The sequence below is a fragment of the Hydractinia symbiolongicarpus genome, chromosome 3 (genome assembly GCF_029227915.1).
Source record: "Hydractinia symbiolongicarpus strain clone_291-10 chromosome 3, HSymV2.1, whole genome shotgun sequence".
NCBI classification, from domain to species: domain Eukaryota; kingdom Metazoa; phylum Cnidaria; class Hydrozoa; order Anthoathecata; family Hydractiniidae; genus Hydractinia; species Hydractinia symbiolongicarpus.
The window spans coordinates 26,528,043-26,549,571 of NC_079877.1; the positions used below are offsets into that span (position 1 = coordinate 26,528,043).

The following is a 21,529-nucleotide window of genomic DNA, read 5'->3' on the forward strand; positions in this document are numbered from 1 at the left end:
GAGGATTGTATACCAATATATCAATACCCTAATTTTTATTAGTTTTTTAGAAATCATGAAATGAGGTCTTTTAATGTGTTATTGTTAATAAAAATTGTGTTTATTGTTTATATATAAAAAATTAGAGATAAGTAAACGCTGTTATAACCAATTGGCATATTCTTTTATAATCAAAGAGAAATTAATTAACTTTAATTTAATGGTAGTTTTATTTTTAATTTACAAAATATGTACAAAAGGTCATCCTTAGGACAATTAAAATAAAATAGAAAGAGATAATAAAAATATCTTTTGATAGTTTAGGTTCACTATTCAGAGAAATAGTTGTTGTAAAAAACAAACAACACTTTAAGACAGTGTTTTATATGTTTTTTTTTGTGTGTTTAAAAATAAACAGATATCATAAAAACAAGATATGCACTATTTTGCATGGCATATTTCCTAGTGCATACGTTAAAGTTTATGCAAGTTTTCAATTCAACTTTTTAAGTAAGGTAATATCATTTTATTTCAGTATATACATTATAAACATAGAAAAAATGGCTCCACCACTGGAAGATATTTTTGAAACATCAAGTTTTGCTTCCTTAATTGAACGAGAAGAGAGAGAAGAAATTATTCATTTGGATCTTCACACTGCGTCTCTCATTGGAGATTATGATTGTGTCCGCGGTAAGAATTTTATTTACAGCTTTTGACCACAATTCAAATTCTTGTACTGTATTGAAAGATGTATTGCACTGCAACAATGTACTGAGTTTCGATAACTTTAGTATACTCTTCACCACACATATACTAATTTAGAGCTAAAGAAGGGCTTGTTAATCTGCAGGGACGAGCCTTCCCTTAATAGATGCTAAAATGTCTTTGTACAGTAGTAACTTGCTAGAATGACTATTTTAAAAATAAGTACTTTGCTCATTATATGCCAAACTTTAAGGTAGCTACATTTTTCTGACTTCAAAGTGACAACATATTCATTAACCAACTTTATTTGTTGTTAAGCTTTGTCATGAAAATATCTCACCCCCTCTGCCTTGGCATTAATATTTTTTATATAGCTTGATATAGATTTATTTTCATGTATTAGATACTTTATAAAAATTTTCAAACTTGAATTACACAAAAATTCTTTTTAGAAAGAATTAATATGAAATGTGTTACTAATACTTTTCAGAGTTTACCAATCAATAATGTCAAAAATAAAAGCTTGGTTTTTGTGAATTTTCAACAAAAAGGGAACGAGGGTGTCAATAAAGCATACGTATGCATATTATACATTATTGTATGCATATTATACATTATTGTATGCAGATGATTTGGTTCTCATAGCAGAGTTGATGGAAGAATTAGTTGAAAAGTTTGAGAAGTGGAAGAAAGGACTAGAAGAGAAAGGGCTAAAGGTAAACACAGCAAAGTCTAAAGTCATGATTAGTAGCATTGCAGCCAAGTGTGACCTTGTAGTTAGAAAGTGGCCTTGTGAAGTTTGCAGGAAAGGGGTTGGTAGTAACTCAATTTTTTGTCAGACTTGCAAGCATTGGGTACATAAGAAGTGCAGTAGTATTAGTGGAAGGTTAAGAGCTGACATTCAGTTTGTATGCAAGCGTTGCAAAGGTGAGATTATGGAGAATGAAGTATGTCCAGCTTTAATGATGTACAACAGTGGCTCGTAGGAGATAGTTGAGAACTTCTGTTACTTAGGTGATATGTTGGGCAGTGAAGGGGGTGTTGGAAGAAGTGTTACTTGCAGGATAGGTTCTGCTTGGAAAAAGTTCAGAGAGTTACTTCCTTTGTTGACTAGCAGAGTCCTTTCAATGGAGGTAAAAGGTAGGTTGTATGAGGCCTGTGTAAGAAGTGTTTGTTGTACGGTAGTGAGACATGGGCAGTGAAGCAGGAAGATCTTGACCGTTTAGAAAGGAATGATATGAGAATGGTTAGGTAAATGTGTAACGCCAGTCTGAGAGACAGAAAAAGTTCAGATGAGCTAAGAAGCAGGCTAAGTCTCCGTAGAATTAAAGATGTTATCCAGATAAGAAGATTGAATTGGCTGGGGCACTTGGAAAGAATGGAGGAGGATAATTGGGTAAGAAAGTGTAGAGACTTGATAGTTCCTGGGGCAAAGCCCAGAGGCAGACTGAGAAAGACTTGGCAGGAGGTTATAAGGACAGACTTGATACAGAGGAAGTTGAGTTTAGATCTAACACAGTCTAGATCAGATTGGAAGAGGGTCATTAATATACCCCGTCCAACCCATGCTAGCATGGAAAACGGACGTTAACCCTATTCGGTCCGGGGTTTTTCGAACATACTATGAACGGGGGGGGGGGAGGGGGGGGGGCGGATTCCGCCCCCCCCCTCAATAACTTTTCATAGGGTTGTTCAAATTGAATCAAACTTGGCACACTTATATTACGTCATAAAAGGAACAAAATGGCGCCAATAAACTTTTGCTTGCGTCAGCACATTTTCTGTGACGTCATCAGAAGCTTGAAAATTGTTAAAAATGCCACTATCTGCTTGAAATATAATTACTTTTGTTCTAGAGCGAATTTTTACATTCTGTTTGAAGTTTCTGAAAGCTAAATAAAAGTTATTTAACATATCTTCCGGTCTTTACATGGATCGGATAAAAAATTGCCAAAAATTGCCCGAAAATCCGTTTTTTTCCTATTTTCGGGTAAAATCCGACAAAATCGGGAAATCGGGTTAGTCACGTGTTCAAATTATTCCAAATGATTCTTCTTGATGAAACAAAGTTGTGTTGCAAGTTTCAAGTTCTAAGGATAATCCTAACAGGATTTATTATATTTTCCCCATTATAAGGATTTCATAGAGATTTTTAGGGATAGTTTCGAGTAATGGCCAATATCAAAGCCTCTGAAAAGTATGGGACCTAAAAAATTAGCATGCAGGTGTCTAATAGATAAATGTTAAAACTCAGTAAGTATCATAGCCATATAACAAAGCAATCAGGAGTTATTAAAAAAAAACCGTCAGGGGGGCGGAATTATTTCAAAAATAACATGAAACTTCACAGGTCTAGATTCTATAGGTATAGTTCCTAATTTTTAGTTTCAATGAGTATTTTTCTAATGTAGGGTTTATAGAAAGGAAATCCAATTTGAATCATTTGAATCGTGGCGGTTGGACAGCACTTATGTACGCAGCTTATGTTGGACGAGATAATATACTTAATCTTCTGTTAGAAGCTGGTGCTAAAATAAATATACAATCTAAAAAAGATGGTTGTACCGCATTAATGCTGGCATCTTACTGTGCAAGTGAATCAATAATGTACTTTCTGTTGCAGGTATGATTGTTTTAAAACATAAAAATATAACAACAAGTAATAAAAAAAATATTAAAAAAATGTGTATTGATAAAATCACTATTAAAATTCCCATGTGTCATTATAGTTTTGTTTTCTCCACAAGACAATTACAAAAATCAGACATTCTTTTAGCACGGTGCTTCCATCAATTCACGAGATGTCAACGGTATGACCAGTCTGTTTCATGCTGTAAAGCAAGGTCACCAAAGTGCTGTCAAATTACTTGCTTCAAATGGTGCTGACCTTGACACATGGTAAGCTAAATCAAGCCTATCAATAAGAAAATAACACCTGAGCAATAAACCACTCGCCCAATGTTACAATAATTTAGACCGGGTATTACAAAATCTTTTTTATCTATTTCTCTTATCTTTTTTCATATATTTTAGTTATTTTTTTTCTTTAAATAAAAAAGATCACATTAATTTTCATGTGAGATGAATTGATATTGCTCAGCCAGACAAACATTTTGTGGAATTGGGGGAGCAATTAAGGGCACAGTTAGTTTTTCATTTCTCAGAATTGGGCGAGTCTTTGCATGAACAAGGGCTATGTAGCTCTCCCTTTTTTGATAGACCTGCTAAATACTACAGTTAAATAATTCAGCACACACACGTTGGTATTAATACACTAAAAATTTATTGTGCGATCAATAATAATTATTAATTTAACATTTTCTTTGTTTAGTCACGCAGTGACAGGAAGTACACCTCTAATGGAAGCAGCCATTGCTGGACATGAAGTGATATTCAGCATTTTGTTGCATCACGTAAGGAGTCTATATATACTTTACTTGCTTTGTCTGTTTTGGTTTGTTTGACCTTGGCTACTTTTCATCTCAGGGAGCAGATATTTCCAAAAGAACAAAGAAAGGAGAAACTATTCGCAGTCTGGCTGTGCGGTATGGTAATCAAGCCATAGTCACTTTAATAGACAAAGTTACAAGAAGCACACAAATTCCATTACGTGAAGAACCAAGTAAGAAAGTCTTCTCTGTAATAATAGCCATATATCCGGTTCAAAGTGGTAGCCAAGTTAATACTCTGGTAACCAAATTGCTACTCTGTGAAAAAGATGCACACAAAAGTAATGTTGTTGATGGGCTGGCAAGACATTTCAAGGATTTTAACTGAATTTTAGTGGTAACAACCAAGCTAGCATGGAGAACATAAGACAAGTTGTTGTGGTAAAGAGTCCTCAGACCTCCAAAATCAAATTTTAGACAATTTTTTTTCTGTAAATTTAAGTTCTTTAAAATCTCCTCAGAATCTATTAGAGGAATTTAATGTTAAAGCATTTGTGTTACGATTAAAAGTAGACTCTTGGCTTTGGTGAATGCAATGCCTAGGCCTTGGAAAAATACATTTTTAGCCATCGTCCACATTTAGTGCATTTCTATTTCGTGTATTCTTACACTTCAAGCTATTTTGCTCACAAACAAACAAAAATATTGTTAAAGATTGAAACACAATTTTGTTTTTTAGAATTGGGTAGTGGCGAAGCTTTGTATGATTCCGGGTCTTCTGACTCAAGAGAATCAAATATCAATGAAGGTCCAAGTGCTATCTCAAACATGTTTATCAACCGAGGGTGAGTACTATACAAGCTAACTTTGTTCAATTGTTTGTATATAATTATATATTTACTCTTATTTTTTGTAGCATGCCACAAGGTGAGAAACCGATAGCTGCATTGTGTCCAGACTTCAACAATCTGATGGCTCCACGCAATACTGCTCCTGCAAGCAACGAATATTCAACAGGTATGTTTTGTGACTTAACCAAATGGTTTGTTGGGTAAAGAAAATTCAGCAAATCCAGAAAATCTTGCACGTTCTTTTATTGTATTTTCTGATATTTCGTACAAGCTTAAGTAATATAACTTTGGGCAGGAAAAAATTTGTAGTGAGTCTTGTGACATTTAACTATTTTGGTTGTCGCTTTTCTTTGTTCAAAAGCATTAAATCATATTTGTTTTGTACGATTTTAACTTGTTTAGGATCTGATCCAGTTAATCTCCAGGTAATGTTATTATTTTTTTCTTTTCTTTTTTGAACAGACTAACATGTTTAAGCTGCTGCACTAGCATGGTCGAATGTATAGATAATAACATCTGTAAAAAATGTTAATAGATGATCATATATTTTGTATTTTTTAGATGTCTGGCGTTTCTACAACTGGTGTTGAGAAAGGTAGGAGTCATTTTTACATTGTTTTTAATGTGTAATAATAACACTTCATTTGGATTTTTTAGATTTTTTTTTAAATTTTTATTTTATTTCTTATTTTTTTATTTCAGATTCTTCAGAAATGGCAACGGAAAGGTTAGTCCTTAACATCTTATTGTATATCAGCCCATTTCCAATGCATGTGTGTTTTCTTGTTAAGCTGATCGTCTTATAACGCTTATGTGTTGATCAGGGATATTCCTGAAAAGAAAATTTTGTAAAACTCATGTATCAGTCAGTGCTTTACACAGAAACTTGCATAAGATGTTTCCGAGAAGAAGAGGCAAAATATGCTCTTATCTTTTACTGATACATTAAGTGTTTACTACATGAACTATTCATAGATATGATCTGATACCAACGATTCCTTTTTAGTAATATCTTCTGTTGTTGTCAACTTCTGTTGTCGTGTTTAGTCAGAAGGATGTTGACAAAGTCATTATTTTCTCTGCTGCAAATATGATTATAATCGTCAACTTTGTTTTTCTCTCTGCTTACATGTACATATGATTTGATTTTCATCAAAAACTTAAGATAGTGTAAACGAAGTTTAAAGTAAAGCCAGATGCATTCAACGTGTGATATTCTGTCTCAATAGATATTCTCAGAAGAAAGTTAGCAGAATAGCAAGCGAATTACCGAAAAACGTTTTCACGACGCAACGTTCATTAGATTTCCTTCCGCCGCCAGAATCGTTGAAAGAACTGCTTGAAGAGTTCAAACTGGAGTCTTATATACCAAGATTTGAACAGCAGGGAATCGATCTAACTGCTTTCCTCGAGCTTACTGATGTAGACCTAAAAGATATGGGTGTGGAGTACGTTGATGAGTTATTTGTTTATTTGTTTTCTCACTTTTTGTTTACTTTAACTAACTGCTTCGTTGTTTACTCGTGAAGGTAATGTCAGACGGGGTTCTTTTTTTTTTAGGAAACTTGGTCCTCGAAAAAAACTTATAATCGCCATAAAAAGTTGCAAGGAGAGATTGAAGTCAACTCAACGTAATAACAGTGTAAGAAATTGGTTATTCGCTGTAACAATTACTACCAATCTTGCACTCAAAACGCAATTAAAAGTTTGAAAGCAAGTCAGGTCGTCTAATACTATTCTAAAATGTAAGAGTGTGAGTGTTTTACCATTATGTTTTTCTGATTTAGTTCGTAGTATTTTTATCAGGACCGGTGCTGGTCACCGAACCTCAACTTTTCCTTTCCACGGAACATGCGGCATAGCCTTCCCTCCATTGCGTTTAGCGTAGAGTGTCTATTAAGTAAGAGCTATAAATACACCAGTAGTCGGCTCAAAACACATTCTGTGATTAAGAAGATCCGAAAACTATGATAAGAAGATCAAAGAATTAAGATTAAGAAGATCCAAGAAAGAATTAGTCTGTCTGCCCCATCACTTTTTCTAATTCAGTAATTTTGACGTTGGTTGGTTTCTTGACGTTGGAAAAATTAAATTTCACGTTAGCAATTTTTATTTTGTTTTGCGATTGTGAGAGCTCCCACACGAGCAGTAGTTAAATGTCATAAGAAAATACGAGCTTTTGTAGGTTTAAGTTACATTTAATTTAAAACCAACGTCAGAAGAAAAATGCCGATGTTAATCATGAATTTTTGCTGGCACAGCATGACGTGAAATAGAAGTCCTGTTAAATATATTCCCACTGTGTCTGGTTCTCACTGATTGACCCGATATTTGTTTCCGTTTTTTGATTCGTGCTGTGAGCAAGTGACGCATACAGAGCATGTTTGCATTAAATTTATTTGAAATTTTAGAAACTGCGAATACTTTCCAGTGTATTTTTGATATTGGGATTTTCAGTGTTGATTTCTACGGTAACGTGACTTTGCTTTTGACCAGGTACATAAATTGCTGAAAAATGCTTAAAAATAATAGAAAAGTTGCTTAACAGTTGCTTGGAAGAAGATAAAACAGTTTAAAATATTTTTTAAACCACTGCGAAATTTAAATTTAAACCCAAGTTTTTTATCGATGTTAAATCTTCACCCCACGCAGCAAGCAATTTTTGGTTTCAAAGCAGTGAATTTCCAGATAAATTCGGATACAAATAAAACTTTATTTTAAAACGTGACTATATTTTTAAAGAACGAAATCTAAAACTAACATGTGCGAGAATATAAATACATAACAAGAGCAGCTAGAGGACTGGGGAAGATATAAACAAATATGGTAACCACATCCTCCCCCCTAGCTGCCTAAATATCTTATATATAACAAATACGTGATAAACTATAAAAGTGTCAACAAATGTATAACATAATGTCTTTATGTTTCTTATTTAAATGTTCGTTATGATATCATTTTCGTCAATGAATGTGATATTTACTTTTTCTTTCTTTTCAGCTTCGTCTTTCGCTAATTCAACAGGATAAAGTTTGTTTATCGGTCTTCTTATTGTATGTGTGTTTCCATTGAGAACATATCTAACGACAGCTCCCCGTTTCTTGCCGTCACGTGATGGTACGAACTCTTCAACGACTCCCATTTTCCAATTTTGTCTCGGTTGCTTTGCTTCCTCAATTAAAACAACATCGTTGATTCGAATAGAAGTTTCACCACGTGATTTGCCAACTCTGTGATATTCGCGTAACTCTGTCAAATATTCGCATTTCCATCGATTCCAATAGTGGTTTATGATACGTTGCAAATGATCATAACGTTGACACAAATCTTTTTCATTTTCATCGCTATCAATATGTGAGGCTTCCAAATTAATTTTTCTCCCAAATAATAAATGGTTAGGTGTTAATGGTTGCTCACCTATGTTTTCATACAAAAATGTCAGCGGTCTGTTATTAATAACTGCTTGAATTTCAGCTAGAACAGTCAGTAGTTCTTCATACGATAATCTGGTATTGTGTAAAGTCTTCTTTAAACAACGTTTAACGGATCTTACAAGTCTTTCGAACATCCCTCCCCACCAAGGAGCGGCTTCTAAATTAAAATGCCATTTAATTCCTCGATTTGACGAAAATCGTTGCGTATCTTCGGCAATGAATTGACTACCATTATCAGAAATAATTTCAGAGGGAATACCTCGTTCACTGAAAAATCGGCGAAGACTACGAATACAACCTGAAGACGAAGCATCAGGAACTAAATCCAAATGTAAAGCTCTGGTACTGGTACAAGTAAATAAGAACACCCAAGCTTTATACATACTTCCACCATGATAAACATTTCGAACATATAAAGGTCCGGCATAGTCGAGACCAGTATGTTTAAACGGATGATGATTGGATAGTCGTGATTTCGGTAATGCTGGTGAAACAGGATACGCATAAGATTTCCCTTCATAATAACGACATAAATAGCACTGTCGGATTAACTGCTTTATGTAATTTCGTGCTTTTGGAATCCAAAATTTCGATCTGATGGCATTAAGTGTTTCTTTCAAACCATTATGCAAAACTTGAACATGATAATGCAAAATGACTAGCCTAGTTAAAGGGTTTTTTTTCGGTAAAAATATCGGAAACTTAGTATCAAAGTCTAAAGGAGCGTTTTCTAAGCGTCCCTTACAACGAATAATACCATCAATATTTTGAAATCGTAAATCTTTTTGTAACTGCTTGTAACTCGGAAGTTGAATTATATCTTTTTGCGCATATTTAATCCACAGTTTTTTTGCATGCAACTGCTCGTCCTTTGTAACAAATGTATGTAAAACCAATTCTTCCTTACGACGCTTTTTTCTGAGGTTTCCAACAAATCGTAAAACCAATGCGGTAATTCGCAATAAACGTGTGTAATTAGAATATCGTGCAATGTTCATAAAATTTAAATCAATTTCTTCTTCGGTGCTCTCCTCTGATTCGTCGTTACCAACAATTAAACAAGTCGAATCATCAACCTTGAAATTACTGAAATTAAAACTCGAAGCTGAGATGTTAGTGTCGCGCAAGAAATCAGGTCCTGAAAACCATAAGTTATTGTTCACCAACTCAGATACCAAACAACCTCTCGACAAAATATCCGCAGGATTTGCCTTTGACTCCACATGAAACCAACTGTCCGGTGAAACTAAATCACGAATGATACCAACTCGCCGTTCGACAACCACCTCATACTTCTTATTAACATTTTTAATCCAATATAAAACAATAGACGAATCAATCCAACACCGTGTCACAGAAATATCATAAACCAAACTCAACTCATCACGAACATACTTCACCAGCTTCGCTAACATCACTGCACCATACAGCTCCAATCGAGGTATCGTGACCGGTTTAATTGGCGCGATTCTCGACTTAGACGTCACTAACTTCGTAAAAAAACTACCATCAGCATGTTCGAACCTCAAATAAACACACGCACCGTAACCTTTCAAAGAAGCATCAGAAAAACCATGCAATTGTACATCAACAATATTCCCGCCATCGTAACATCGTGGTACATTCAAATGTGAAAAACTTTTAAAATCATTGTACGTAACTCGCCACTCGTCCAAAACCTGTCCACTCAACTCGATGTCCCAACCAATTTTACCTACACAGGTTTTTTGAAACAATGTTTTTAATCGCATAACAATAGGGTTAATAAGACCAAGAGGGTCATAAATGGAAGCGGTAAATTTAATCAATTGTCGTTTTGTCGGTATGTCCTTCGCTAACGATAAAATGTCGTCGAATGTGAATAAGAGCGAATCTTTCTTTTTATCCCACAAAACACCAAGAACTTTGGTAACATGTCCGGTATGAGCAACATGGGGTTTGGTAACTAATTGTTCCAACTCTTCGGAATTCGAATGAAATTTATGCAGATTGAAATTTGCTTCAGCGAGACGTTGTTTACATTTCTGGTAAAAATCATGTGCTGCATTAACAGTAGCGCCACCGGAAGTTAGATCATCAACGTGAAGTGAACTCAATAACTTCTGTACAAACAAAGGATCAACATGATTAAACGATTCAGCATGCTTAATAAGAGTGGCACTAAGGAGGAATGGTGACGAACTTACACCAAACAATACTCTACTCAATCTATAAATACCAATTTCTGCAGTTTCAATGTTTTGTTCTGATAAATTATGTAAATCTTTAAACCAAATAAAACGAACAAAATCACGATCGGTTGGATGTAAACTAATTTGTAAAAATGCCTTCTCGATATCAGCAATGAAGGCTACTTTGTGAGATCGAAAGCGCAATAAAACGTTATATAAAGGCTCCGTTAAAGATGGTCCAGCATACAAACAATCATTTAATGAAGACAGTCCCACCGATTTTGAACTTGCATCGAATACCATGCGTACTTTGGTGCTTGGTTTATCATCACGAATGACTGGTCGGTGTGGTAAATAGTGAACTTGTCTTTTGGTACAATCGTCGTTGGTAACTCTTTCAATGATACCTTGTTCAAGCTGTTCTTTGAGGATACTGTTATAATTACGCAATAATTCGGGATTATTTTTCAATTTATGCCTCAATGATTCAAGTCTCTTTGAAGAAACACAATAATTATCAGGGAGCACATCGTGATCATCCTTAAAAGGCAGCCGCACCTCGTAACGTTTAGTCTGCGCGCTGAATTTAACATTTTCACAAAAATTTTCAACAGCTGGTTGTTCCTCGATACCAGCGTTTTCGAAGGACCAAAACTTTTCCAACTGATTATCCAACTTATCTTCGACAAACTCAGCCCCAATCTTCAATACGTTTGCTACCAAGACTGCACTTCTACTACCTTCACTCGACCCTATGCGTCCACTTACAATGTATCCGACCTTTGAATTTAAAGCAACTGGCCCATCCTCACCCCGAACTATACCACCATCAAAAAATTTCCAATAATTATCAGCACCCAACAAGACATCCACCTTCAAATCTCTATTATTACAGTTACTGTCAGCTAAACGTAAGTCTTTCAAGTGTTTATACTTCAAACAATCGTTAAAATTCTGTCCTGTTAAAGGATGACAAATATTTTTCACATAACAATCAACGTTGATTTTATCTCCATCTAAACCGATCACTGAAAACTGCACCCTATCTAAAGTTTCTTTGAACGAATGTTTACCAAAAATACGGATGCAAATCTCACGCTTACCAACAACCTTTAATTGCAATTTTTCACATAACTCGGGCGATATGTAACTTAATTGGGAACAGTTATCGAACAAAATTCTCGTGTTCTCAATTTTTGAAGGATCAGTAGTATTAACAACTTTAACTTTAGCGGTTTGCAACATAACGGAACTCGGAATGTCGAGCGAATTTGAACTTGTAACCAACGAAGTGGCACCAGCAACATTTTCTGGTTTTTCTTGTTCGGTTCCATCCTTATCTCTACGACCTTGGTCAACGTCCCTTTTCTTATCACAAATAGCAACATGGTGTCTACCCGAACACTTTAAACAACTAATCTTAGAATAACAAGACTTGGCTAAATGTCCACCTTTCAAACAAACAAAACATCTCTTCTTGTCACGTAACACGTTTTTCCTTGCGTCGAAATTAGTGATTATTCGGCATTGCTGTGATTTATGCGATTTGTCACAAAATATGCATCTATAATTATTCTGATTATTCTGATGATTGCGATAATTATGCTGATTGTTCTGATACTGATTGTGCGGAAGATCACGGTTCGATTGATGTGAATAGTGAACTGGTAATGCCGATGATGAAAACGGGTTGTTATCGTGTGGCTGTTGTAAAGAATATGCAGATTTCTCACGAACTTCGATCTCCGATTTTAACGCTCTTAAAACTAACTTCATATCCCAGCAATCTTTGTCGTTAAATTGACGACTAATAATTAAATTAAGCTCTTCTGGAAGTTTCGACATAAGTACCGGTATTAATAGCGGACCATAATTTTCAGACGTGACATCTAAATTTTCCAGACTTCTCACTTGTGTCTCAACGTTGTCAAATACATTACGCAATGTTTCTATGTTAGTTAAGTTATTCGCCTGTTCAAGTTTCAGTAATTTTTTCATATGTGCTGAAATAAGTAACTGTTTATTATTATATCTCTCTTTCAGTAAATCAACGACGGTTTTATAATTTTCATTGCTAAGTCTAAACCCAGCGATACAACTTGCAGCGGGACCTTCTACTAGATTTTTTAAATAGGTCATTTTTTGAACGTCGGAAATATCGTCATTAGTGTGTACGGCACATTCAAAGCTATCCCAGAAAGTCGACCAGTTTTCCGGATGCCCATCAAAGGGCTGTAAATGTAAGCGAGGCAATTTTATTAGTTTACTGTGGCTGAAAGTGCTTCCTGCTTCTGAAAAATCCTTTTTGGCTGATCGTTTTTCTAAAAATGATTCAAACAGACGAAGTTTATCCTTTAACATCATCATTTCCTCCGTACTAGAATCTTCTTCCTTGTCGATATCATCCTGCTCTGTCAAGCAATCCATAATCGACTCGTTTAGTTCAGCAACTTTCGCTATTTTTTCCATCAAAGTATCACGGATCGACTCAATTTGACGAACATCTGCAACATTATCGGTATATGACGAAATAATTGTCTCTCCCCTTGTAATTAATTTGTTTGCAGTTCTAACAACAGACTTTCTAACTTTGTTGTACTTCGCGAAATCACCCATTTTTAAAATCAAAACAACACCAAACTTTAAACCAAACCAATAAAAATAAGACAACTAAAAACCACTAAATAAAACCATAGATACATAAGCAAAGTATCTCTCCGAGGGCTCCAATGAATTTCCAGATAAATTCGGATACAAATAAAACTTTATTTTAAAACGTGACTATATTTTTAAAGAACGAAATCTAAAACTAACATGTGCGAGAATATAAATACATAATAAGAGCAGCTAGAGGACTGGGGAAGATATAAACAAATATGGTAACCACAAGCAGGACATGATATATGTTTCCTGAATGTATATAAGCGATTTTCTTAGGCGTTGCTTCTTATTTGGTACGGCGTACTTTTGCTTGTATTTTGATATTGGCAAATTTCAGTAGAGTTTCTTATAAACCGGTTGCTTGTGCTGGAATATTTATAATGTCCAAGAGCTATCCAGTTGAGTTTTCAATAAGTGAAGCACCGAAGCTATATAACTTGATGGATTGCAATGCGAGAGGTAAGAAGGTATTTAATAAGGTTAACCCTGGAACTCTTGGAAGAGTCGTAAAATTTTGTGCTAAACGAGCACCCTGTGTAGTAAGAATCATGTGTTGGTAAGGATAAAGAAACCCACAGGATTACGCCCATCGCTACTCGCGGCTACCATTTTGGCTCACAGGCAAACGGACGTACAGTGAGCATTGCAGAAACCTTTTAACCCTAAACCTGTATTTCTTTTTAAGTGTTTCTGCTTATTATTTTGTTTCTTCAGTTACAGACAGAGCCTGCACAAACTGATCAACTCCAGTTACAGATACAGCAACTAAATGCACAACTTCACGAGGTGCGTGCTAAGAACAGTTATAATGGTTGTTTTCTTTGTTCTACTTTTGACAATTATTGGTGACGATTACTCTCTTGTCTTTCACATAATACAGTACACTCCGGTTATTCGAAGCTCTACAGGGGATAGAAATTTAATTCGAATAACTGAATTTTCGAATAAGTGAATCCTTTATAACAAGCGAAAGCTCTCGGAACTAATTTAATAGTCTGCTGGGCGTATTTTGGAGATATTACCGCGATATTAAAAGTAAAAAAATCCAAGCCATGCTTTGTTTATGTTCAGTTAAAACGTTTGTGGAACACATTGCCGGGCCATCGCATTGTAACACCAATCTTTTTATTTTTAGGCTGTTGCGTACATTAAACAGCAAAACTCTCAACTTCTGCAAGCTCAGCAATACAGAACTGACGTCAGCAATTATTTTCAAGCAGAAGAACATCGTATGAGACAGATAGCATATTGCACGAATGATTTCGGAAAGATATGTAAGGAAGCATCTGGACAAATGAGAAAACTCAAGTACGCTATTTTGTTTGTAGTAATATGTGATTTTTGTTTACTAACGCTGATACACGATTCAATTAATCAATATTGATTTCATAAAATCATAGTCAATCGATATAGAAAAGGTTGTGGAGCTGGGGATAAGATCCCCTAGGTTCGCAAACAAAAATAGCCATTTTTAGTCAAAACATAATAAAAACCAAATCCTTATGTGTTTCATTTTGTCTAATCAAACGGTTTTAACTTAGCAGACACGGTAAGGGCAGGGAAAGCAGAAAACTGTAAGGCAAAATAGAAGAGGATCCAGCAAGCAAGGTAGGCAGGGCAAGAAAGGCAACAATACCAACATTATTTTCTTGAAAATTAATTTATAAGAAATCTTAAACTGAAGTGGAATTTTTATTTTGTTCTGATTAGTGAGGACATAACCTTGTTCTTATTTATAGAATGTTTGTCTTTGATTCTCTAAATTTAAAATCATATCGACACTTGACAGGTGATACACGTGAATATGTTCGAAAAAATGTAATCAGAGAGTGAAGATTCCAAAACAAGCGCTATTTGTGTGAAAAAAATGGATAATAAGTAATCATAGGGTTTTGACAAATTTTCCTAATTAGAATTTCTACTCGATGTATAAACTGAGAGTCTTCAACGTTTATATTTGCTTATTTTCGCGCCATTTGGTTCTCAATGCACTATGGAAATTTTTTTTTAAATAAGCTAGAGTTTCTAGAGTTTCTTTTATAAGAATATACTCTATAAGAATATTTGAGATGAAATCAAACAAAAAGTTAAGAATATCCGAAGAATATGCTCATCTTGAAATTGCGTGAATCCTATTCTTTGTTAACTCGTATAAACTTATATCCAATTACTGATGTAAAATATCTTTTCTCACGTTTTATTTGACTTTCAGATAGAAAACTATATTTTGTATGGAAGCTATTCTATACAAAATCTAGTTGTCTGTCTGTCAGTTAAATTAGGGTGTTCAAACAACCTGGTGATTTTTACATCAGTTTGGATTCTCAGATCTTTTTATCTTAACCGCGCTAAAAATATGTGAAGAATATGCAGAACGATTTTTGCCCAGAAATTAAGAATATTCATGTTGAAACTAAAAAAAAAAACACTGTATTACCTTTAAGGCAATCTTCTAAATGTAAAAAAGTTGAACTTTAATAGCCGAAAACATCGTCATTTCTTCTATATGTTTCTTTTCCAGGGAGTACAACAATCAAGTGAGCTTGTTACTGCATAAACTAAAAGAACGTTCCGATTACACGATACTAGCGCAAGAGTTAGGTATTGACGCGTCGCTATATGACGTGATGGAAAAAGTAAAATGTGATATTGAGACGACGACAGGCCGTCTGGATTTGACGTACAAGCAGGTGGAGAACACGTTAAGACTTGCGCAAATGAATCAGACACAACTCCTTAATACTTGATCATTAACTACCCTTATGACGTTAAATGCATTTATGTTTTTTTTTGAATTTTATAGTTTTCTTTTCGGTTATTTTAATATTCATTTTTACTGTTTTCTTTTTTATATTCATTTTTTTTATCTTTTTTATTTAATTTTTATACTTGTACATTTATAAGGGTATTTTGTCTTGTTATTTCTCTCTTTTTTGTATAAAAACAAATGATTCATCATATTTCTTGTTCCAGTTGGCACATTATCCGGGAATTTTACCATCTTAATGTTATAATAATTATGTAATGTATTTATTAAACGGTTTATTTGAGATTTACGCTTACCCACGATGTCTTAATTTATACGTTATTATCTCTTTGCTCACTCGTCTGGTTGCTTTTGGTACGGAGTTTCTGAATAGCGGTCAATGAAATCATATTCAAATGAAGAATCAGAAAAATACTTTTAAGTCTTGTGAAGTCTTCAACTTCATTCCGAGGACTTCTTAAAATTTCTATTGTTTAGGAGCTCTGAGATTACGAGTTTTAGTGTTGGTACGATGCTTCAGGATCCGTATTTGCAATGACTCTGAAATTTGTGGTATAAAGTTGTTTTTATTGTTATCACCATCGTGATGTGCAGTCTAAATTTTTTGTTTTAGTTATTTATGCTATTATTGAAATTTTTTGGAAGTTTTCAGAATTAGAATTAGACAAAAGTGATAAACTTATATATTATGTTAGTGAATCTTTCAGACGTCTCATAATGGCGGTCATTGACGTCTCATAATGGCAGACAATGCTGTCTCATAATGGCGGACACTCACTTCGCATAATGGTGGGCAATGTCGCCTTAAATTGAGAGACACTGACGTCTCACAATGGTGGACAATGTTGTCTCATAATGGAGGACACTGACTTCTCACAATGGAGGACACTGACGTCTCATAATGACAAACACTGCACAAACCAAAGGAATCCTGACTAGACAGTCCTACTTGTAGGTCAATTTTTTCTTAACACGCGCGTATTCCGCGTTTTATAAACGAAACTGTTAACGAAACGTTCACACTTTAATCACACTGTAAAGCATGTAGACTAAAAACCAGAATTCAATACGGAAGCATCGAGCAAAATGGTACACAATCAAAGCTGATCTACAGATAGACAGTTAAAGTAAAATTCAAAGCCTCGGTGGAAGACAAAATCTTACATTTTGAAAAAGAGCTACGATGCAAGTACTTTGGACTTGCTAATACGCTATCACAAAGTAATGAAGGTCATTTTTTTTGCATGATTTTATCATCCCTTGATTAAGTTCTGTGTTTAAATTTGTAAGTGTAACTTCTATAGCAAAACATCATTTATCACAATATAATACCTCTAAAAAAGGGGAGGGGTGGCGGCTACTATGGTGGTTGCAAGTGACAACACTATATTTATGTGGATAAAGAGCGATAAAACATGTTGGGTATAAGCTGATACAATAAGGAGGATGTGATGTACGTTTTGAACCTCGTCCCCTGGACCTCTTGTCGCTTTTTTCGTCCCCTGGAACCCTTGTCGCTTTTTTCGTCCACTGGACCCCTTGTCTCTTTTTTCGTCACCAATATAAAAAAGCGAAAAGGGTTCTTGGGGACGACGTTGGAGTTTATAAAACACGGTTAAAATAAACTGCGTATTGTTAACTTTTGTAATCAATAATGTCACGCTAATAATAACAATGAGTCATGTTGTAAACTGTAGTCCCTGGACGATTTATTGCACTCTCGATTCCACTATTTCTTCTGGTACGTCCTGCAAAATATTTAAAAACAGGACCAGATTTATCTTCATCACATTGCAAGCAATCGTTTAATCGACCATCAGGAAGATTATTGGGAGTACCAAGAATCCAAGCTTTCATACACACTATAAAACATTCTCTTCTTGTGTTGTGAATATTCGCTTCCCATATGTCGACGCAACTGGATGTAAAACCAAGCCCGTACAGACATCTGCGAATTAGGAATCCAACCATTCGAGCTCCACATGCACGGACGGGTTTTGTCAAGTTTTTTTCCAGGTACACTGCTAAGTCCTGCAGATCTGAACACGCTCCACATCTGCCTTGGTGTGTTACAATGTACCCTGCTTCGACTGCTGATCTGTTGCTTGGAAAGTCCCGCAAGTCGTATAAATCTTTGGCAGGCGTTACATAACGGAGAGCGCACACACTTGTTTCGTCTTTCAGGTAGTCTTTGATAACTTTCATCGACTTTTTAGTTTGGTTCTTGTATGGATCGTTCTTAAATGATGGCCACGGGTTTACCACATTTTTCTCCTTAAACGCTTTAATAGCTTCTTTCTTGTCACACGGCCATTTCACAGCAAGAAAAGAACTTGCCATGCAAGCTGCAATGAGAATATTCAGGAGCACATGCATGTCTGTTCTACGTTCAGAATGAGTTTAAAATGTGTTTATTACTTTAAATAATTGCTCATGACTGCGACGACACACCTGCACAGGTGAGCAAACTAACAATCCTGTGTGACCCAAACTCGTTCCCAGGATCTATTAATCTTTTTTCAGTCCGTAAGTCCTAGTGAAAATGTAGATATGTTTCTATTGCAATATCACTTTCTAACCAATAAGCCAACCTAAGACCATTCTCGTCCCCAGAGCTCTTTGAGATACACGTATCTCAAACAGCTCTGAGAACAAAAACTACCTAAGACAAACAGTAACTGGGCAAAAAATTTAAATGAATTTATTTATTTATCATTCAAGACAAAAGTACATGTGTGCTTTAGCATGCGAGAAAAATGATTTTGTTTTAGTTACAAGTATAATTGTTAATGTAAGAATCCCTTTCATCCGCTCGTTGAAGCCAACCTGCTATAAACCGCTGGTATTCAGGATTGCGTCGAGTAATTCTTATGTAGAAATCACGATGCAGTTGGTTTAAACGCCGCGCATAACCTTTGATATCATTCCCAGGTGAACCAAGCTCAGACATGAAAGTCTTTACACGTCCTGGACCAGAGTTTAACGAAATGTCCCCACAAACGAAAAATGCTGGATCAGCAAGTTTATCACAAACACTGAGATAATTTTTAATGTACAACTTTTCGACGCCTTTCTTGAATGAAGAAGGATTTCTATCGTAACAATATTTTACAAAGAGTGCAGGGTAGCTTGTATAACCTCCACAATTGTCAAAAAGGTATCTGTTGTTCCATCCAACGCCTGGTGTTACGCCCATGCAAGTATATCCAAGTCTCCCCTCAAAATAATTACCTGTGTAAAAAAAAACGTATTGACAAAATTGAAGTCACTCATGTCTGTTGAAATATGTAAAAAAGCTACACTAATGGTAATAATTTTTTGCGGGTACTTAATTTCGCGCTTTTTACGCGGATGTAGACCAAATTTGCGAAAATGCCAATAACGCCATTAATTTGTAATAGCACGTATGGAAAACGCTTACAAGTTAAAATCATAAAAGGTCGTTAAAAGTGTACTTGTACGACTGTTTTCTAAGAAAATTCCACCCTTTAAAAATGTATTGTATCATATTTACGTCATTTGCAAAAATTAATTCCTGCGTTTTGTTAAACAAACATACGTGAACATGAGATATTTAATTTTTTTAATTCGCGAGAATATACACCCACAAAAATTTACACCAAAGATAGACGCATTTCAATATCGCCCAAGAGCGTCTTTTTCGCTTTCTGATATGTCGCTAGCACGCCAGCACGAAATAGAGAGAAGAAAAGAAGCTCTCAGGACGAGAACACAAAATACCTTATCGGGGAAAAAGTAGGGGGGAAATTTCGACGGGTTAAAATTTAGTCAGGGAAATATTAAGTCACTTTTGATAAATAAGTCACTTTTCCCCGACTAAATTTTTAAATAAGTCACTTTTCCCCGACTAATTTTTGATATTTCTGTAGATAACTTCACAATGGAATTTGAATCATTTTTTTTTATTTGTCTATGTTTTTCATACAAAAACAACTACGAGAATAAGTTAAATGTTGTTTCTTTTGTTTCTATTATGTTTTTATGTCCCTGATCGTTTTTTGTAATCATCCTTGTAATTTATTAAGGTGGTAACAATGAGAAAAAAGTTTAGGGTGTAAAAAAATCAGGTAAAGATAAAAATTATCGGGGGAAATTTTGGTCGGGGAAAAATTAACTCACTTGCAAAAAATTTAGTCACTTTTCCTCGAGGTTTTTTCACAGATAAGGTATCTCCCGTCTTTTCCTCGAGGTTTTTTCACAGATAAGGTATCTCCCGTTTACCATCTTACACATTTTACTTAAGTTTGGCGAATCCATAAATGGGAGCAATAGTTAAAGTAAGGGTGATAGAAAAAAACGAGTCCTTTATGTACTTTTCTCAAAATAGAGATACCTGAGTCTTCCCGCCAATTTTGACATTTTCCTTCGAATTTAAACATTTTTTGCAAAGCATGACTGTACTTTTCTGGACAGTTGCTATTTTGTACACAGCACCTAAAAAAGACATTTTAATTACAATAACAACAACAACTACCACAACGACAACGACAACAACAACAGCAACAATAACAACAACAAAATAACAACAACAACATTTGTAGGTTCTGATTCTAAAATCAGATTATCGAGAGATGAAATAACCAAACATACAATACACCAGCGGCTTGTGTAGGACAAAGTCCACTCGAATACAATCCATCACAAGCGTGATTTTTCCATTGACAACGTCCACTTTTATATTCGCATGGGTCTTCGTTATACGGCACACAGCACTTGACATTATAAGCTTGCGTTGGGCAGAGACCACTTTTTTGACTGCCAGATGGACATGCTGACGTCAGCAGGCACTCTCCTTTTGCGTTCAAACAAGCAGGTTCGTTGTATAAACATTGAACGAATGTTATACTCAGCAATACAACGGCAATAATAACAGGAGCGTCCATCTCTGTTTGTGTGTTTTTGCTTTGTTATTTTTCTGTGTTGTCAGTTGAAGTTTGTTCAACGTAAGAACCTTTTCAAAAGCTTTAAAACTACCTAACTTCCTCTATTATCGGTTGTTAATAGAAATTTGTATCCTAAGGACATACTTATTAGCAATTAAAGTTATAATAACCCATCACAATTATCTTATAGAAATATTGTTACGCCTTTCACTTTCAACCTATCCGCTAATAATTTGTAAATATTTACATTAAGAACAATCGTATTTACGTGATATTTAAGGGCCGTCATATTTATACTAAGAAAGATGAAAACATCCAACCTTTTTCCCAAGACTTCTTAGGCCTTTTATATTTGGACAGCTTGAAAACGTCCAAATATGATAAGTCTAACAAGTCCTGGGGATGAGGTCGAAAAACAGCGTTATCGTCAAACATTGTGTGAAAGTATCACCAAAAAATAAAATTTTTCTACAAAATTACGTGTCCGTTCTACGAACATGCTGGCCAGGCAAGCCCACACTTACTATGCCGTATGCTGTAGGGATTCATTTTAATGCGTGTAACTGTGAATTGACCATGGATAACGTCAACATAATTGCATCAAAGTTTTGATCATTAACATATAAAATGAATGTTTAATCTCTATAGATAGATAAATGAACTGA

General features: G+C 35.0%; 3 protein-coding genes across 4 annotated transcripts; 1 reads left to right on the top strand and 2 right to left on the bottom strand.

Annotated features, from left to right (window-relative positions):
- Positions 1–490: 490 nt before the first annotated feature.
- On the top strand, positions 491–16,642 carry LOC130636527 (ankyrin repeat and SAM domain-containing protein 3-like). 2 transcript variants are annotated; one of them, XM_057446271.1, is made up of 15 exons: positions 491–672; positions 3,099–3,310; positions 3,464–3,585; positions 4,019–4,100; positions 4,174–4,309; positions 4,816–4,921; positions 4,993–5,093; positions 5,330–5,352; positions 5,489–5,522; positions 5,630–5,654; positions 6,157–6,375; positions 6,488–6,569; positions 13,908–13,979; positions 14,329–14,501; positions 15,715–16,642. In XM_057446271.1, the coding sequence occupies exons 1-15, from the start codon at positions 540–542 to the stop codon at positions 15,938–15,940; spliced, it is 1,746 nt and encodes a 581-aa protein (XP_057302254.1). In that variant the 5' UTR covers positions 491–539; the 3' UTR covers positions 15,941–16,642. The 2 variants fall into 2 exon arrangements, with proteins under 2 accessions (XP_057302254.1, XP_057302256.1); XM_057446273.1 differs by having other exon boundaries at positions 13,914–13,979.
- Positions 7,714–13,358, bottom strand: LOC130636526 (uncharacterized). The gene is made up of 2 exons (XM_057446270.1): positions 8,621–13,358; positions 7,714–8,518 (listed from the first exon to the last, which is right to left on the bottom strand). Exons 1-2 carry the CDS (start codon positions 13,146–13,148, stop codon positions 7,863–7,865), a joined length of 5,184 nt encoding a protein of 1,727 aa, XP_057302253.1. The 5' UTR covers positions 13,149–13,358; the 3' UTR covers positions 7,714–7,862.
- Positions 16,643–17,575: 933 nt separating the features above from the next.
- LOC130636528 (uncharacterized) lies at positions 17,576–21,237 on the bottom strand. The gene is made up of 3 exons (XM_057446274.1): positions 20,572–21,237; positions 20,315–20,415; positions 17,576–19,191 (listed from the first exon to the last, which is right to left on the bottom strand). The coding sequence occupies exons 1-3, from the start codon at positions 20,862–20,864 to the stop codon at positions 18,728–18,730; spliced, it is 858 nt and encodes a 285-aa protein (XP_057302257.1). The 5' UTR covers positions 20,865–21,237; the 3' UTR covers positions 17,576–18,727.
- Positions 21,238–21,529: the final 292 nt, after the last annotated feature.

Coding starts and splice junctions, on each gene's coding strand:
- LOC130636527 (XM_057446271.1), top strand. CDS start 540: ATGGCTCCACCACTGGAAGATATTTTTGAAACATCAAGTTTTGCTTCC. Junction 5,523..5,629: donor TACAACTGGTGTTGAGAAAG/GTAGGAGTCATT, acceptor TTTTTATTTCAG/ATTCTTCAGAAATGGCAACG. Junction 6,376..6,487: donor CTAAAAGATATGGGTGTGGA/GTACGTTGATGA, acceptor TTTTTTTTTTAG/GAAACTTGGTCCTCGAAAAA.
- LOC130636526 (XM_057446270.1), bottom strand. CDS start 13,148: ATGGGTGATTTCGCGAAGTACAACAAAGTTAGAAAGTCTGTTGTTAGA. Junction 8,519..8,620: donor CCGATTTTTCAGTGAACGAG/GTATTCCCTCTG, acceptor ATTTTAATTTAG/AAGCCGCTCCTTGGTGGGGA.
- LOC130636528 (XM_057446274.1), bottom strand. CDS start 20,864: ATGGACGCTCCTGTTATTATTGCCGTTGTATTGCTGAGTATAACATTC. Junction 20,416..20,571: donor ACACAAGCCGCTGGTGTATT/GTATGTTTGGTT, acceptor TGTCTTTTTTAG/GTGCTGTGTACAAAATAGCA. Junction 19,192..20,314: donor AAATTGGCGGGAAGACTCAG/GTATCTCTATTT, acceptor TTTTTTACACAG/GTAATTATTTTGAGGGGAGA.